Source organism: Manis pentadactyla, chromosome 9 (assembly GCF_030020395.1).
Source record: "Manis pentadactyla isolate mManPen7 chromosome 9, mManPen7.hap1, whole genome shotgun sequence".
Classification (NCBI taxonomy): domain Eukaryota; kingdom Metazoa; phylum Chordata; class Mammalia; order Pholidota; family Manidae; genus Manis; species Manis pentadactyla.
Genome location: NC_080027.1, coordinates 72,053,686 through 72,074,033, shown reverse-complemented (window position 1 = coordinate 72,074,033; position 20,348 = coordinate 72,053,686). Strand labels below are relative to the sequence as shown.

The following is a 20,348-nucleotide window of genomic DNA, read 5'->3' as shown; positions in this document are numbered from 1 at the left end:
GTGTACAGTATATGTAGTGGGAAATGGAGAAGAAAAGGTATTTGTGCATCAATTACTTAGACATAAATTTTGAATAATTTTTTTGTTAATTTTGAAATTGATATATTATATTTCTAATAAGAAACTTTTAAGTAAGGACATTCAGGATTCACCAATATGAGTAAAATGATGGATATAATGCGTGCATGGCACATTGACATCACCCAAGTATGTACAATGATAACTGCCATCCCTCCTCCTGGCCCATCTGGATGTGAAAATCTAGGATGGCTCAAAAATCCTTCTTATAAGAGACAAATCTCCCTTCACTCTTGGGTGAAAGTTGTCAGTTCTGGATAGCGGCCAAGACATGACTAGGAGGGAAGCCAGAAGAGAAGAGAGCCAGTGTCCAGGAGTTTTCAGAGTTTTCTGGCAGTCTCGAATTGCATTGTACTAACTTACATAAAAGGTTCTTAAAACTTTCTGTTGCAGCATAATTTATTAATTAATTATTTAAGTTTAAATTATGTCAAATGCTACTGCAAATTAAAAAAGCAAATCAGGTTGAGTGGTTAACTACTTTCCTATTCCAATTTCAGCTTCACAAAAATCTTCAGAGTTTTTGTTTTGATTGTTCTTTGGTTTTATAGAATGTTTCTTGTTTGCTTTTATAGAATGGTAACCCATTTTTACTAGGATTTGACAATCCATTAAATAGATTTTAAATAAAGGAAGATTAATTTAATGCTCATTAATTTTTGGCTAATAAGGACAAAACTATGAACTTTTTTTAAGAGATAAAAATATAACTACTGTCATATAAAGCTCCCTCCATTTTCTAATAAAAAGTTGAGATACAGATTTCGAGTAACCAAGTAACAATTAGAATACCTCAAACCCTGAATATTTTCTTACTTTCTTTGACCTAATTACCTCGACAATATAAAGGATATAGTTTGTACCAATACAAAATATACTTCCAGGAAAGATTTTAGTAGGAGAATTAAAAAGTAACTAACCAATCACTTAATTATAAAGAAGCTTGAAAGGAATAAACTAATGATATAAAGCGTTTATACAATGCCTTAAACAAGAAGATATTCTTGGGTTATTAAAATTAAGAAAAAGAACACACAACATGAAGGGTGGAGTTCCCATTTGAGTAAGGCACACATATCAGATTTGGTAGTACAACAGCACAAAAACGTTATTACGTTAAATAAATATTTAAGTTACTTAATGTTTGACCCTATACATGACATGATGTGTGTGGGGGTGGGGGAGAGGGAGGGAATCCTGACAAAAAAAAGCAGATATGCTACTCAACAGCTCAAGTTATGGTATGATATGTATAGAAACACAACACTAAAATTTACAATATTTCTTTAACATGTAGTAAAAATATAAACTTAGAAAAGAGATAAATCTAGGGGTCTTTAATGAGGTATTTTATTTTCTCTGTTTATTAAGTTCTTCATTCTATAGAAACTAGGAGTAAGAATTATTTATACTGTTTATAACTTCTTACAAACCTTCCCTTACCTTCCCCAGAGTTGCCCATTACTTCTGTAGACTGGATTTTTATTTTATTTAAAAATATTTGATAGTAGAGAAGATAATTCTGTTTATAAGTATTTTGAGTTTAAGAAAGAATACAATTTTATCACATAAAATAATAAATGTTCATAATAATATTAATAATGTCAATACTTAATGAAGCTATTAGATTAAATCTTCCCAGATTTAATACTGAACTTTATTCTAAGTCACACACAATTAACTTTAAAATACAAAGGAACTTTTGTAAATTAAAAAAAATTCTGACTGCAATACTCCCTTGGGTGCATTAATATATCCTACTGATATTCATGTAGGGAAATCATAAAACAAACATATTTTAGTTCCTTTTTCTAATGCTTAAAACATATTCAACAAAAGTGCTAATGGTAAATAAATGTAATCTCAAAGGCAAAAGAAATTGCTAAATTGTACTAAGATTAAGCAAGGAGCCACACAGTTTTGTGATTTCTATCTAACCAAGTACTCTAAATGTTTGCATGAAAATGTTGGTTCCTTAAATTGAAGCAAGTTTTCTTTAGAACACATGACATTATTTTCAGAAATATTATTTACATTTACACTGGCTTCAAATACTACACTGTTTGCAGAACATTTATTTATATAAGCTTTCTTTTTCAGTAGGTTATTCTATAAAATATTTTTAAAAACTTACATATTCTGGAAACTCTTATAAGTGGAGTAAACAAAATACTGTAATGAATGATCAGAATAATGTCATTATATTCAAAATTAATTTTAGGTATCTTTCATACATTATATGTCATCTGGTTTTATTTTATAGGAATCATTCATAAAGAAATTTGTATCGTTTGCTTAAAAATGTTTTAGGGTAACTTCTTAAATCAGAAATTTGTTGCTTACTACTTTATACTTGAAATCCTTAAAATGCAATTCACAGATGTCCAAAGCTCACACCCTGCCTGGAATAACAATTGCTAATAACTAAATACTAAACAGAGAATCCAGCTGATGTTTCTGATGCAGTGGTAGGTTAAAGATACTAAAGTTTAAAATCAGCTTAGAATAATCCCATATTGAGTATAAAATTATAGCCTGTCATCAGAAACAGGCTGACAGAGCCAGGTCCAGATGGGAGACTGGCTGGGAAAAAAGCTGAGGCAGGTGGGAAAATGATGGGAACCTGACAGAAGACAGGACTACTCCCTCTGCTGGCAAGGTTCTCACCTGCTTTAATTTTTAACTAATGACTAGCTTTTCTTTAATTATTTAAGGTATAACCAATAAATTATGTAAGGTGTTCCTCCTTCATTTGGCTGTTCTGTGTTCGCACAATTTCAAACTCATGGTATCCTATTTTTCACCATATTAATTTTGCAGAGATATAAGGATCCAGTGTTTCACCAGGAGGTCTAATTATTTATTTTGTAATTTAATTGTATAAGCATAAGCAAGTATAGAATTGCTTTTATAATTTAAGGCCTTTAAAAATTAAGGATACATTTGGTTGCTAGATATATACACCTTCTTGAAGAAAATAATGTCGTGGGCAACAGACTTCATAATCTCTTTTTCAGGCTCTGCATAATGCCCCGTAATGAAATAATATAGAAATGAACCATATAAATCAACTATACAGGGAACAAGGAAACAGCATGTCACAGCAAAACAGCATAGATGTACAGCGCCAAACCTATCTGATAATCTAATGATCTGAGTTTACAGATATTATGTACTAATATGTAAGAAATTAAGAACTAATGTTTACACAAAAAAAATTGTTAAATTTTACAGAAAAAGTATTCAATATTGATTTTCAATGTAAGTTAATAGCTGCAGCAGAAACATTTAGTACAAATCTGTTCTAAGATTTTGGCCTACAACCAGAAGCTCCCAGAACAGGAGGGATCAGCTTTTTCACCCACTGTTCTCATCTGAATCCTGGCTTAAAAGCTATTCCAGCTCCCAGCTTTCCAGAAGGCTCCATCCCAGGAATCCCTGCCTGCCATTTGGTTTGCTGATTTTAATCTCTCAGGACTTTCTTATAGTGGTTCTTCTATGCTGAACTGGCACTTGCTTCTAGAAGTGAGTTATTATTAAACCTGTAGGTCAATTGTGGCACTAACAACTCTTTGGAAGCTTTCAGCCACACTGTACAATTTGCTAGTCTAATTAAATATTAATTCTAAGTGTTACACTTTGTGGCTAAGAGCTTTTATTTTCCATCATCAGCCTGGAAGAGAAAGGGGTTACAAGGCTAATTTAATCTCTCCCCATCCTCCCCAACATTAAAGATTAACTACATAGGGTGTGAAAACCTTATTAAAGAAACAGAAACTCTTTATATATTAATAATAATAATGTAATTAATAGCAAAGGGATAAAACATAACATTAGGATATGATATATAATATATGACCTAGTACTTAAATGGCTTTAAATTATAATTAGTTACAAGCACGTTTGTGTCATTAAGAAATAAATATCACCCTCTTTTGAAGACAGTAATCTTTCCTTAAGGGAAGGTATGCATCCAACTATATAAATAGGAATAATTCAAAACTTACATTTTCTCACAAGTATTTTTAAGAAAGCTTATAACACCAAAGATGAAAATTTAGTAATTTTATATGTAAACTAAGCGCAGAATTAAATAAAGTTGTACTTTTCTGTACACAGAAAGTGATGTAGTAGAAAATAGTCTATAAAAAAATAATATTAAAGGACTTTCCCCCATTTTTCTTCTACCATGTTCAAGTGGACTGAACACACAGGTCCCTTCCTGCTTCTGCTCCCAAAACAGTTGTGTCCATGCCTGGACACTGGGCATTATAAAGACTATGCAGTCCAGCAGTCAAAGATTCCATATGCCCAAACAGATGACTCAATTTCCATACTGTGATGAGATGTTTCACTATTTCTATCATTGTTACATTTAAAAATGCTGGTTCTAATAGTCCTTTAACAATCACCATCACTACAAGGAACTACAGTATCAATCACAATATAAACTATAACATCACAAAGTTATTTTAGAGAGAACAAAAAATATTTAAAACAAAATTTATTTTTGTTTTTATAGCTTAGTAAACATGCTTTGGTTAGATTAAGTATAACAAAAAAGCTTCTAAATGGTAATTCTTTCTTTTAAAGATGCACATTTACATTATGGACAATTTGAAATATCCTGCCCTTATTTAACACACACAGATATACTAATATAAAATGGTACATATACTGTTACTAATGCTCTATACAGACAAAGTTATAATTTGGAGTGTATTTATGTAAAAACAGTTACAAACATCCTTGACCAAGAAAGTAAATTGAATATACATGTATAATGCATACAAGCTAAGATTTGACTTAAAAAATTAATCAGGTAACAGCATGTGTAATATGAAACAGAAAAAGAGAAAAACTAGAGCTGTAAGAACTTACAGACCCAAGCATGCAGTAGCAGAGTTGAAATATAATTCTATTATTAATTTTTGTAAGGAAAAACAGAATTTGTTCACAATTCACCAGACTCATACAAAGTTACTAAATTTTCAAAGACTGAATTTGACAAAGTATGGTGTAAAATTAAAGAGGGTTTAATGTGATTCAGTTCATTTAAAAAATTGCTTATTTTTAAACAATTAAAAATATTAATTTCTTATAATATACTTTAGAGTAGTTGAGAAGATCTAGAAAAATTAAAGGCAGATTCTCAGTTGGGACTATCTTGATTAAGGAATTCATGAAAAATAGCCAGAATATCTTACTTTATCTGTTAGTAATTGATAGCTACAATGAAGAGATTAAACCTGTGATTTTTGTCATTAAATATTCTTCTTAATAAGGTGCATTTAAAAAGACTATTTTCTAAAAATAACATTCTCCTTAATAAAGTACACTTAAAAAGACCATTTAATTTGAAGTTATATGATAGAAGGTGGTATTGTTTTCTTTTAATCATGCTCATATCAACAATTACATTAAAAATATTTCCCCAAATTTCATAGTTGTAAACTCAAAAAAGTTTGTTGTCCTTCCACCATGCAATTATTCTTAGTTCTGTTCAAGAATAAAAGATTTCACACTGAGAGAAATCCACAGGGCCAATGGAGTCCACGTTTCATAATCCCATGTTAGTAGTTCTAAAACAGTCCCTTGCTTGACTTAAGAATTCAGCCTAAAATACTCAGCATGAACACAAAAGCTTATGGATGAGAAAAGGTTGTTCTTGATTTCTCTACATCGAAACTTACTGTATAACTCACTTCAGTGGGTTCAGAGCTTTAATACATTAATATTAAAGGAGATGAATTTGCAAATACATCAATTAAAATACCATATTAAATAAAACATTATTCAATTTCCAAGAAACATTATACAAGGCCTTTTTTTCTGCTTTTCTTCAGAAACCGAATTTTTTTTGGTATAAGTTAACACACTGGTGATAATTTTCTTCAATGATATAGCTGGGGGAAAAATTGTTGGAAAACATTGGTTATATAACTGAATAAGGCTTTTAACTAACCCAGTGTCAGTGATGACCAATCAAATTATGTCACAGGCCAGTTATAAGTCTGAGATCTGTTCTGAATAAAAGAAAGTTTAAACAGTTTACCAACTAAGGTTCTGTTAACAGATACATTAAATGCTGCCAATAATTAGAACTATGCTAGAATGAGAAAATGGTATTTCATATTTATCATTAATAATGTCAAATAAATTTTCATTTCTATGTTATTATAGTTGAGATATTTACTAGGTTGTTGTTTATATTTAAAAAGTCCTTAAAAGTGTAGATTACAACAGTTTTAATAAGTTAGCAATAATAAAAAATTTTCTTTCTGAAAGGAAAGCTGTGACAAAGTCATAGAAAAATAATCTTCCCTATTTTAATCACAATTCTAAGTTCTTCAATATTTCCTGACATGTAGTTTCAGGTATAAGTACTTTTAATCAATAGAAAATACAAATCAAGAACAACCTGTCACAGATTGCATAAATAAAACGTGTAAGTTTGGGGAAAATTATTTTTCTTTCACCTTGCCGAAAAAATCTTAATAAGGCATGAAAGTAAGTTTTTATTTCCAAAAAGACTAAATGTTATCAGTCACCATTTTGTCTGAGCACACAACTGTCACTAGAAATTGAAAATAAAAAATTAATTTAAAAAGCACAAAATGTTTGTATAATATGGAGGTGAATGACAAATTTCACTAACAGTAAGCAGTTCAAACTTAAGACCAAAAAAAAAATAATAATAAAGCTTCTTATCTTTGTAGATATGGAAATCAAGCAGTGTCCTATTGTAACAGTTTCAAAGTTATCACTTTGCAAAAAAACAAGGTTCAAAGGGTATACAAACATTTGTTTCTAACAGTAACTGTGAAAAAAGCAGCAGAATGTTCAATTGTAGCTAAAATACAAAATTTAATATGGAAACTTATACTTAAGTTTTAAAAAGTTGAATAATATTGTCATACTTAAGAAAATATGTAATAGGAGTTTTAAGGTAGGGCTTATTGTTATTTTTCTTAAATGCGATCTTTCCTGTTTTTTCAATCCACGACAACCTTCACTCCACAACAGAGTTTTGAACAGTTGAGTTGTGAGAATGTGAGCAGCTGCTGTTATTATAACTAAAGGTCTGTCTACTGCTTGAGTCTGAGAGACCACATGTTCGGCTGTCCTCTCATCTTGCTATCCTCACCAATTAACTATTAACATGGAGGGCTGTACACATGCTCTTGGGGGCTCTTTAACAGGCTTCTTGGCGAGTGGAACAACTACACAGCAGGGATCTGGGAACTGAGTAATGCTGGAATATAGGGGTACTTCTGCTCCTTCTAATGACACTTTACAGTTCTGCATGTAACAAAGTCTGTATTTAACTTGGCCATTTTCACACACATTTTCAGTACAATGTCTCTGGGTAGATACTAAAACTATACTATAGAAAGAGACAATATGGGTAATACTACTACTTCATAGGGAAAATTGTTTAGGACTATCATTTTTAAAGACATTCATAATATATTTTGATGAATAGTTTTAGTGTTTTCGGAACAGATTTTTAGAATTTATTTTTACATATTTGTTTCAACATACATTTGTCATTTTTTTTGCACTGTTACGGAAATAATCTTTAACCCAGAGGAAATAAAAAATTTCAACTTCAAAGTTGTGAGGATGAACACAAATATTTAAAATGCAAATTTCAAAATTATTCTTTTTTTTATCCCACTTGCAAAATCTTATAATAACAATATGTTAAGTCAGTTTTGAATCTATGTCATTACTTTCCCTATTTCAACTTTTCTCCCTCTTTGCAATTTCCTTAACTATGTGTTCCTTCTTTACAGTGAAATTAAACATGGGAAGCATGCCAAAGTACAATAAAGGGTAACTAATCATTACTGTACAAGTCTGACAAAATGCTAATAACTAAAGTAAGAACACTGATTGGCTGTTTTACCAATCTAAGAGATAGATGTTTTATATATCTTTAATCTAGTGTTACTTTATAAAACATATTCAAATAAAGGTATCACAATTCTTTTATCAATAGATGTCTAATTATATGACAAACTTTCCAAGGACATCAAACTACATTTTTATTTCCCGCCAGAGACCACTGTCTCTGGTAGTATCAAATTCCAAGCTGAAGCATGCAAGTTCCTACATATACTAATTTTCTGCTCCATCCACACATCCTATTACATTGCTGAAATGCTCCACAAGGATAGGGACCTTGCTTGTGTTGTTCACTACTATATCTCCATGGTTGCCTTAAACAGTGCCTGCAATAAATATTTATTGAATGAATGAATAAGCTAAATTACCTTTAGTCATTTAATCACTATTTAAAGCTTGACTAAAGATTCTAGCACGGATGGCACTGGTCATAGTGGAGAGGAAGTTGATGTGTGATGTTAAAGAGCCATGTCACAACATGGTGATGCCACTAAGATTTAGATGGTCATCTGACTTTATGCATATCTCCTAGTCTATCTCAGGTCTAACCTGTGAGAAGGCCTTATTGGTGCCTTTAATAAAAAGAAGCAAAAAGCTGAAGATTTCTATTGCTTTGATGGAGTTGTATAACTTTTTTTTTTTTTGGTTGCCTCATCTCTGTTCAAATTCTTAATTTTTGAAGTCTGTTTAAGTAGTAATAGTGAAGGTGACAACTGCTAACATATATGGAGTGCCTTACTATGTGCTAGCACTGAGTCAGCAAATGTAGTTGCTAATCTTCTGAATTAGGTATTCGTTGCCCCATTGTTACAAATGAAGAAGCTGAAGCTGAGAAAGTTAGGACTTAACTTAAGATCATGTAACTCACTGGGTCTATCTGCCTCCAAAAGCACAGGCTCTTTCTATCATTGACTCCTACTTTGTACATAGTCTGTTTCTTAATTCTGGTCCTATTTTAGTACTTTTATTGAATAAACAGCATAGCATGGTGGTCAAGAGTATGGAAACAGGAGGGGGATTACTTAGTACTAAATCCTGTTACTTCACTAGTTGAGTGATCTTGGGAAAGTCATTTGAATTTTTTGTCCCTTGTTCTGTAAAATGGAGACAATGAGAGTGCCACCATATAGAGTTACTATGAAGATTAAATGAGTTAGCATTTGAAAAGAGTTTAGGTCTGCAACTAGCCTGAAGAAAAATAGTCACTGTGTAACTTCTTTTTAAATAAACTCACAGTCCCTGGTCCTGTGTATTGGTATGCCTTTGGTTAGCTTTGTAAGCATACTGCTTCTAGTTCTTATTCTTTTTCCTCAGCCCAAATATGATTTTCCTTGCCAGTCTTTAAGAGTTCAAGTGTTTTATCCCCTATTTATATCATGACTGCTTTAAGCAAACTGTTAAGTTTTATATTTTCTCCTAAAATAGTTTGATATGAAAATAAATACATGAAAAAAATGTAAAATAAATACATGGTCACATGTCATCTTCAAAGTGGAAGGGAATAATTTGTTTTTTTTATAGCTCAATTGGTAATAGGGCTAGTATATTATAGCTAGGCAAAACTGTCTAGGGAAGAGACCTATGGAAAATGGGAAAATTTTAGGTGGATGTGCAGTTTTTAACAAGACAGTATGTTGAGGGACATGTCTTAATTCTTGGTCACATTGTATAACATTATACTCATCATCAAATTCTGTCTCTATGTTTTCCTATTTCTACTTCAAAAATAGTCTCTTTACTGGCATGGTAAAAAGCATAAATTTAAACTATATCTCTTCCAGTTATACAAGGGTTTAAATACAGCTGTAAAATATCAGAATTCAAACATTGCTTTATGTTCAGACATCCAGTCTACTTTATTATCTCAATCATTATTTAATCAGTGGTGTAGATAGGATGATTTGCAGTCATCTGATAGTGTTACCGCTTTAAACTGCACTGTGACTAGAGGAATCATTGTCACAAACATTCACAATGAGTTTTGAATCTCTTCTAAATAATAAAGATGACCACCAAAATGGCTTTTGAAAAACATTTTTTTTTGCATAGGTGCCTTTGGAATAAACTAAAAATTACATCTGTACTTACATTTATTTCATAATTGCTTTTCTTTGCTTTGCAACTACACGTAAGGAAATACACTTCCATCCTTTTTTTCCTTCCCTGTCTGGAATGGAACTTTTTAATTTAGTATTTCATATGTACTAATTTGTCAAAGATTTTACAATGATAGTTTTCTCTTTAAAAATACTGAACAAGAGCAATGTTAGCCTAGAACTTTTTTTCCTTATGGAAAGTTGCTACCATCAAAAGTAGTTAGTAATTTAAGAGATATAGGATGTAATGTGACAGAGAAGGAACAGTCCAAATTTTAAACAGATCTGATTTTGATACTAGCTTTAAACATGTAATAAGTGTGTGACTTTGGAGAATCACTTAACTTCAAAATTTCTTTCTTCTTTGCAACTGGAATCATATGTATCTTGTAGAATTTCAAGATGATTAGGGCAGCTGTATAACCTAACAGTGAAGATGATGGGGCATTGTGTCAGGGAGAGACACAGGTTAAGACCTACTGGCTCTGCCACTTATTAAGTGTGTGACCTTGTGAAAATAGAGGTAACACTCCATCTTTCCCAAGTCTCCCTGTCCCCCCATACCTTAAAGCCCAGGGCAAACACTATGTACTTTGTCTCTATAAACTTCTCTATTCAGGGCTTTCATATGAATGAAATCACATAGTACTTGTTCTTTTTTGATGGCTTTTTTTTACTTCATGTAATATTTTCAAGGTTCTTCTACATTGTAGCAAGTAATAGTACTTCACTTTTTTAATAGCCAAATAATATTCCACTGTATGAATATGCCACATGTTGCTTATCTAGTCATCAGTTAACGGAGATGTAGACTATTTCCTTCCTTTGGCTATTATGAACAATAGTGTTACATTCACATACAAGTTTCTACATGGACACATGTTTTCATTTCTTTTGGGTATCTATCTAGGAGTGGAATTGCTGGGCCATATGGTAACTTTATCATTGACCAAGTACCAGACCGTTTTCCAAAGCACCTGCATCCTTTCATATTCCCACCAGCAGAGTATGAGGGTTCTATTTTCTTCACATTCTTGCCAATACCTACAAGTTTTTATTCTAACCAACCAAAAAGTTGTGAAGTGGTATCTTATTATGGTTTTGGTTTGCATTTTTGATGACTAATGATTTTCAGCATCTTTCATATGCTATTAGGCCATTTGTCATATCTTCTTTGGAAAAATGTATATTCAAATGTTTTCCCATATTTTAATTGAGTTATCTTTTTTATTATTGAGCTGTAAGCATTCTTTAATGCTACAATCTAAATATTGTAGATACAAATCCCTTATCAGATATATGACTTGCAAATATTTTCACCCATTCTGTGGGTTGTTTTTTTGCTTTCTTGACGGTGTTCTTCTAAGTGCAAAAGTCTCTAATTTGCTGAAGTTCAATTTATCAATTGTTTTCTTTTGTTTTTTACACTTTAGGTGTCATATCTAAGAATCCTTTGACAAAATCCCATGTCATGAAGATTTACCCCTAAGTTTTCTTCTAAGAGGTTTATGGTTCTGGCTTTTACATTTAGGTCTTTGATCCTTTGCACTTAATTTTTGTACATGGTATGAGATAAGGGTCCAATTTCATTCTTTTGCATGTGGCTATCTAGTTGTCTCATGCCATTTGTTGAAAAAGACTATTCTTTTCATATTGAATGGTCTTGGCACCCTTGTCAAAAATCAGTTGATCCTAATAGATGTAGGGGTTTATTTTTGGATGGCCAACTATATTCTGTTGATTTACATGCCTATTATTATGCTACTACTACACGTTTACCATTATTTTGAAGTAAGTTTGGAAATTGAGAAGTATGAGCCCTCCTTCTTCTTTGGCATTGTTTTGGTTGTTGTAAGTCCTTTGAAATTCCTAAGGAATTTCAGAATCAGCTTGCCAGTTTCTCCAAAAAGGAAGAGGCATTCTGATAGGGTTGCACTGAACCTGGAGATCAGTTTGGAGAATATGGTCATCTTAACAATTTTGTGCCTTCTGGTCTATGAATGTGGGAAGTTTTTCCATTCATTCAGATCTTTACTTTCAACAATGGTTTGTAGCTTTCAGAGTAAAAGCTTTATACTTGTTTTGTGAAAATTATTCCTAAGTATTTTATTCTTTTTGATGTTATGGTAAATGTAACTGTTTTCTTAATTTTATTTTTAGATTGTAACACATCTTTTCAATGTTTACCTCCCCACTAGAAAGCAAGGTCCCTGAAAGGAACTAGTATCTTTTATTCATTTAAAAATGTCTGGTGATATACATATAGTGGGCCAGAGCATATATCAGTTACTGAAAAACAGTGTAGGAGAAATGAATGAATGAATGAATGAATGAAGATAAAAAACACTGCTTCAATAACTAAATTTATGAGAAGTGCAGAATATTTTTTCAGTTTTTTTGGATGTAAGAAGTTTTGATGTAAAAAGTCAGTTTTTTCAGATTACGATCAAATTTTTATTTTGCTAAATTTTATAATTATTAAAGAGGGATGTTAACTTGAACATAGGAAGTTGCTATGGTAACCCTCAGAAACCTCAAAAGTACAAGTCACTGACAAAGGTATGGGGGCACACTGTCAATTATACTCTTCTCTCCCTGTGGAGGAAGGAATATGGTGCCACATCAGCCAAACTTAACATTTTTAAAGAGTCACTTAAAATAGCAACTTTTTCTTAAGGCAAATATGAACAAAATGCAAAATCCTTTTCTTGTAGATTGGAAAAATGTTCAAGTATTGTGACACATTTCACAAACTTCCTAGCCCTTAAACAAAGTCTCAGCTTTAATTCTTGGACAGTGTATTTAGATAAAGCATTTTCAAATGGCATTTCTTTATCTCTTTGGAGAACCTTGCTTCAATTACTTCTTATATTTCTGTTATATTAATTAAATGAAAAGTTTTCATGGGCCCTTGCAGTCTCACAAAGTATAGTCCTTGTTTCTTTGATTTGCTTAACATGGCATTTTAGTTCAGATCTCAGTTGCAAAATAGGGATAATACTCTACTTGTCCAAGTGTTTTACCGGTTGAGAGGAGCTCTTCAAGTGTTTCCCTTTTCTAAGATTAAAGATTTGAGATTTTTCTAGCTTTGAGAGAATAAGTTCCAGAATAAAAACCTGTTACATATTCTAGTATGTGGTTTTGAAACCCAATTTTATGAGTTTGAAGCATGGTTTCTCAAGTATTAAACCCGGATCTAGTTTCTTAACTTCTCTGCACCTCAGTTTCCTTATGTGTAAAATGGAGATAATGACAGTAGTTACATAAAAATTCTGTAAGAACTGTTAGGTCCTGACTTAAAATAACTGTTTTGTATTTGTTAGCATCTATCATTATTGTAAGTATTGTTATTTCCTAGAGGAGTAAAGCAAAACCAAACTCAAAACTTCTCTGCTATAAAAGTCATTTCAAGTCAAAGTGTTTTAGTATGTGCATTAGTAAAAATGATTTCAGTGCTTTAGTTTATTTTGACTTTCACATTCCATTCACTACTTACGTTTTTAGTTATTTCTAGTATTATGTTATAGAAACATATATAATAATACTGTGGGAAAATATAATTCCTGTTCCTTTACTACCCGTAAAATAACAGTAATAATGATGAAAATAGTCTCAAACTTGCCCCTTGAACACTCGTAAGAAAAGGACTTTATGAGCTGATGAGGAAAATCTTCAAAGATCATTTTTCTCTATTTGGGGAGACAGACCTCTTTTCCTGAGAGTGTAACTTCAGGAGGTTTGTACATAGAAACTGGGAAAGAAGGGGACTTTTCTTATTCAATCAGCTCTATTTTTTTTCCTTCAAAATTTTTAATATGGTAAAATACACGTAACATAAAATTTACCATTTTAACCATTTTTAAGTGTACAGTTCAGTGGTATTAAATACATTCATAACGTTGTGCTACCATCACCACCAACCATCTCCAGACCTGTTATCATCTTGTAAAACCGAAACTCTGTAACCATTAGACAATAACTCACCCTTCCCTCTTCCCCTAGCCCTTAGCAACCACTATACTATACTTTCTGTCTTTATGATTTTGACCACTCTAAGTAGCTTGTATGATTGGAATCACAGTATTTGTCTTTTTGTGACTGACTTTTTCATTTAGCATAATGTCCTGGAGGTCATCCATGCCGTTACATATGTCAGAATTTCCCTCCTTTTTAAAGTTGAATAATATTCCACTGTAACATATCTCACATTTTGCTTATCCATCTGTTTATGGATACTCAGGCTGATTCCATATTTTAACTAACGTGAATAATGCTGCTATGAACATAGGTGTACAAATCTCTCTTCAACATCTATGTTCAGATCAGCTTTATGATTAATGAAAAGATGTCACAGCAAAAATCAACCTCACATCACAGTGATAATAGCAAGTTCACAAGAAAGCAGAGGAAAAAAATAAAATCAGTAAAGCTGGATTTACCATACATGCACTGAGAATTTCATATTAAAACCACAAACACACAGAATTTAACAATCTAAAATAAAAGACGTTTTGTTGCTTTGGCATTTCAAGCATCTGAAGCCTCTTTTATCTAAACAGCATATGAAAATATTTTACCAAATTCATAAAGCATTTATATATTACTCTTCACTATGTACCACTAGTTAGGGAAAGAGGTTTTGGAAAGTTCTTACCTGGATAAGATGTGTTGGCATTGTGATGATACAGGCTGAAAGAGAGGTCCGCAGAAGACCACGGAGGACATAGAGGAACTTTGTAAGGCTGTGACTGTTGTCACCACTTTCTGTACAGCAAATGTCATCTCCCCACAAAGGTGAACCAAGATTCTGGATTCCTATTCTTAAAATGTTTTTCTGTTTTTTCTAAAGGAAAGTGGGAAGGAGGTAAACATATTGAGTTTTGTTAACCAACAGGCTACCTCTTTTACTTTTACTTTCCAGTTCTTTTTTCTGATTTATAACAGGTCAGGGAGATAAAATCAGTAGAGGTGGTAAATATATATGCCAAATGCTGTTAGGCATGGAATTAGAACTACAAAAGTGTAATGACTTTGACAGATATACTGATATATATATATAAAGAATGAAAATATTAAGTTAAAGAATTAATATCAAGATATTTAAGTGAGGTAGGTACTCGGCATATCAGAACATAACAGCGCAATACTTCAATATAGGGAATATATTTATATTTTTAAAAATATTGCAGTAACAAAGGCTGAATTACAAACTTCCTGTGCCATTTAGGACATAATTCCTTTGCTGTAACACAGATTAATGGAGCACACTGTGAAGCATAATAGAATTTTAAAAATAAACTTTTGCTGAAAGCTGAACAACAGTTAAATTTATTCCTATGAGAACATTGAAAACAATCGGTATTCTAAGTAAAATCAATGTTCAAATTTCATTTTTATTGCTTATTTCTGAGATACCTGAAAATTATAACTTAAAAACAAATGAAATTATGGTAGCAATTTGTAAATGTCTCCACTCCAAATATCTTTACAGATAAGCTCCACTACTTTACTTGTAACTAAGATTAACTACACATTTGTATATAATATTCAGTTCCTTAAAATCTATTCATATATGTAGACTACAACTAGTTTAGTTTATTTGAAAATGTAGTGATAGAGAAACTAAGATGAAAATTTCTTTCAAGAAGGATTTATTTCAGTGTCAGAATACTACTTTGACTCAGGAATAATATTCTTTGAAGTAGAGTCCAACAGATGCACTTTAGTAGCTTCTTGAATTCATCTAAAGATCTGAGGCAGACATACAGACTTGGCCATTTAGCAAACTATACATTCTACAGTGTAACAATATGGAAATTCATTGGAAATATACCTTATAACTTACTGGTATATTTTATTTTTTTTTCTAGCATTCTTAAGTGTTCACCATAGAACTGTTTATGTCAACTCTGATTAATCTTTATGAAAGTCAATAACTACAGAACCACTGGTTCAGGGATACAAACCACCTCATTTGTTGTCTATAAATTTTCATGAAATAAAATACTGTTTATTGAACATGGTGCTGCTTTCACATTCAAACAAGCAACTAAGAAAACATACCTTTCATTGTAATCCAATAATAGCTTACTTATAAGGTCCTTTGGATGTGTGTGTGTGTATATACATATGTAAATACATACATACACATACATATAATCATGGCTGTATATACATATGTATATGTCAGTATATGTGTATCTCTTTGTTATTTTCTTTTCTTCATTCTATAAAATTTCTTGCTCTTAGAAGACGTGTTATATCATCTTGCAAGAGCAGCAGCTCTGCACACTGTACCACAGGAACTGTTATGACATGCCTGTTTCCATAGTTACCACAGGGAGTAGGGAGAGGTGTCTGTCAGGGACCAATTTACCTCTTCAGGCAGGCACTGCCACCAAAGGGAAGACATGTGCCCATAAATCTTAGGTAGGACCAAAAATGGAGAACAATGACCTAAATAAAATTGCATTTGAATACCAAGGATCACCACAAAAACTGAAATACATGAAAAGTCATCTGTAAATAAATGTTTGTGTTTCACTACACATATAAATTTTTCAACTTGCTATTAAAATGACCAAAGCAAATCTAAAAATCATTGATTTTGCCATGGAGAAAGTATTAAATACAGCAGTAAAGTTCATGAGAATATATTAAAATCTATGAGTGAAGAGCAAATGTAGTTGATAATGCCAAAAATAAGACTTTTGGCTTGTCTTCTTCAATAAAAATAATGGTGTTCTGGAAATAATCCTGCTAAAATAATATAAATGAAATACAATTTTTTAAGAAGCAATAGCAATTAAAATCACTGATGAAGAATTCTGAAAGGCATGATATCTAGAAATAAAATTCCCCTCACTTTGTGTAAGTTAAACTAACTAGAACATATTTAATAGTGGGAATTTGGAAGAAGTTTTTAAAAATAGAGTTACAGAGAAATAGTTAAGTTATAAAATATTTTAATATAGCAAATAAAAATGCATCTTTGTTTAATGAGATGACTCAAAGCATAATATAATTAGAAATAATATCTTAAAAGAATTAAATCTTACTTAAAAGGTAATTCAATTAAGGACTGAATGACAGAAATATAAAAAATTTAGATGGGAAAGTACAAGTCTTGCAGATTTAAGAATTACTTTCAAAATATGTCTATTAACTCCAGTTGCTATACATACATATTTAAAAATAATTAATGTTGAAAGTGTATGTGTATATCTTCTGTGCATCCACTGAGAACTTAGTTAAAACTAACCACACATTAACAGTCAAACTAAGGTTGCCTGTGCTCTGCTTATTTACATCTTTTGCACTTGGAAACAACTTGTTCACTGTTGATTATTTGCAGACCTTCTGGGTCCAAAGAGTTTGAGAACATTGCATACATGATTATAAAAAACTTTGAAGGTACTTAATACCTGGGGATTGGATCCATCAAATCCTTCCTCATAAATGATGTTCTGGATAAACTGAAGCAGCTTTACATAGCCATGGGTCAAAGAGCTGTGGGTAGGGGGTGGTTCAAATACATAAATGGGCTTATTACACAGGAAATCCAAAATTTAGCTAAACATTAATATTTAAAAGGTACACACTTATGAGTTGCTTAAATATAATATAAAATGAGGGAAAATAGTATAAATAATTGAAAAATATGCAGTCAATACACGCAGGAAATAAGTTACAATGCCTTATATTAACTACCCCAGTGTTCTTAGCATCACGGGAAGATAAAAAACCTGTGGAGACTAAGATGACTTAATTATGCCAGGCCTAGTTACCTCCAAGAAAATTAATGATTTAATGAAGTAACCTAAAAGATGAAGCCACTATAGCTTTTCAGAAGTAATCATAGATAATTAACAGTTAATTAACTGCTATGCCAAGTACACCTGAATCAATGTCCTGATCACCTGAGCTCATCTTCCACCAAAGTTTCAATTTTCTTAGAACAAACTGCTAAAATAACAGCAATTCAAGAAGTTGATCTCTTAAGACAAATTAAGATAAGTGAGTATAATCTCCAGTTCATTTGTAAATAGAAGACAATAAAATAAATGTATGAATTTAAGACAACCTAAATTATTTCCCAAATGAATATTAGCATTAATATTAGTATTTAAAAATATTATAAATGCTATGAAACATGTCAAAGTATATATAGTAATGGTGAAGAAAATCTGCTTTAACATTAACTGAATTTAAGAGTTTTCATACTGGACAATGTGTGTGCTATGGCTGAATGTTAAATGTCATGATGATGAGATTCTGCAGCATAGCTATTTCATAGACATTAAATTGCCTAAATGCTGTAGAAGCTGTGGGTGACCTTAAAAACACAAAAGTATTTGCTTTACTTTGATCCTAAGTAAAGCAATCACATAGGCAGAAGAAATGCCCTAAGGAGAGATTAAATATAATTTGAAGCATACATGCAACATAAAAGAATATAAGAAGTTAGGAAAAGTAGCACACTGCTTAGTGTGTAAAATCAGTGGTAGATGATTCAACAAAAGTATATGCACATCTCTGTAAACATTCTGTTGAATAGCCACTGCTAGCCCAAAAGTACTAACACAAACAAAAAAGAAAACCAAGAGAAAAGAATGCTGTTCTATGCAAAACAAATATGTCTCCAATTGAAGGATTTGGCAGTATGCTTATTTCTCGTAGTTATTTCACCATTTTCAATGAAAATAAAACTAATATCATGGACATATTTTTCCAGTTTCATGAATGTGTCTATAATGATATTCTGTAATGGCAATGATGTGACTATTTCATTTCTTAACACTTATTTATCCTGGCTTGCTCAACTTTCAGAACACAGTGCTGCTGTTTGAATACAGCAGATTCATTTCCTATCTGGGTCAATTAGCTTTGCACAGGGAGTAAAATCTGCTCCAAGGTTCCAGATTATGAAATGATTTCCAGCCAACCATTTGATGAATATCACTATGGGTTAAAGGAGGACAGATAAAGAATATACCTAGTACATCCTAACCCACCAATAATGAATCTACCCAAGACCATTATTATTCCACATATGCAAAATGTATTTTTTTTTTTTTGAGAGGGCATCTCTCATATTTATTGATCAAATGGTTGTTAACAACAATAAAATTCTGTATAGGGGACTCAATGCACAGTCATTAATCAACCCCAAGCCTATATCTCAACAGTCTCCAATCTTCTGAAGCATAACAAACAAGTTCTTACATGGTGAACAAGGTCTTACACAGTGAGTAAGTTCTTACATGGTGAACAGTGCAAGGGCAGTCATATCACAGAAACTTTCGGTTTTGATCACGCATCATGAACTATAAACAATCAAGTCAGATATGATTATTTGTTCAATTTTTATACTTGATTTAAATGTGAGTCCCACATTTCTCCCTTATTATTATTATTACTTTTTTAAATAAAATGCTGAAGTGGTAGGTAGATGCACGATAAAGATAGAAAACATAATTTAGTGCTGTAAGAGGGCAAATGTAGATGATCAGGTCTGTGCCTATAGACTAAGTATTAATCCAAGCTAGACAAGGGCAACAAAACATCCATGGATGCAGAAGATTTCTCTCAAAATAGGGGGGGTGAGGTTCTAAGCCTCCCCTCTGTTGGTCCCCAATTTCTCACCTGATGGCCCCCCTGCGACTGTGCCTGTCTTAGGTTGTTCCTCCCTTGAGGAATCTTATCAGTCTCTGGCTAACCAGTCATCTTTCGGGGCCATACAGGGAAATGTAAAGTTGGTACGTGAGCGAGAAGCAATATTCTTTGAAAAGGTTAGCTTTTTACTTCTTTGCAGATTTATGCCCTGTGGCTTCTATGCCCAGCATTTGTTTTGAGGTATCTTTACCACTTGGAGGAATTGTGATACTCGGTAATTTTCGATACGAGGCACTAATTCTACTAAAGGGTTGTAATTAGGAAGGAAGAAGAAAAGCTATAGAAGTCGCAAACGGAAGAAAACATGGGAAGATTGATTATTTCTTTGACATATCTTTTTGTAGAGTAACATAAGCATGTATAGGTTTTAAACTACTAATTAAATTGCACACATACATTAACATAATAGGAATACAGCTACATAACCAAAGCAGACCTACAATTACCAGCCATATCCAGTGAAACCAAGAAAACCAGTTAGGTACCCTAGGCATTTGTGAAAACTTATCAATGATATGATAGATATTGTCTAACTGAATTTGAATAGTTTGAGAAAAATCAGACAAATTAAAACAACACATTTCTGGG

General features: G+C 32.0%; 1 protein-coding gene across 7 annotated transcripts in view; it reads right to left on the bottom strand.

The window, feature by feature from the left end:
* The window catches only part of ELP4 (elongator acetyltransferase complex subunit 4), a 248,100-nt gene that overhangs the window by 126,333 nt on the left and 101,419 nt on the right, over nt 1-20,348 (bottom strand). For 6 of the 7 annotated variants that reach the window (XM_057507527.1, XM_057507529.1, XM_036891834.2 and 3 more), the window contains exons 6-7: nt 17,507-17,594; nt 14,740-14,928 (exon numbers count right to left, since the gene is read on the bottom strand). In XM_057507527.1, the coding sequence (XP_057363510.1) occupies nt 14,740-14,928; nt 17,507-17,594 (277 nt within the window). The remainder of the gene's footprint in view (nt 1-14,739; nt 14,929-17,506; nt 17,595-20,348) is intronic. The other variant, XM_036891831.2, reaches the window with a different exon arrangement.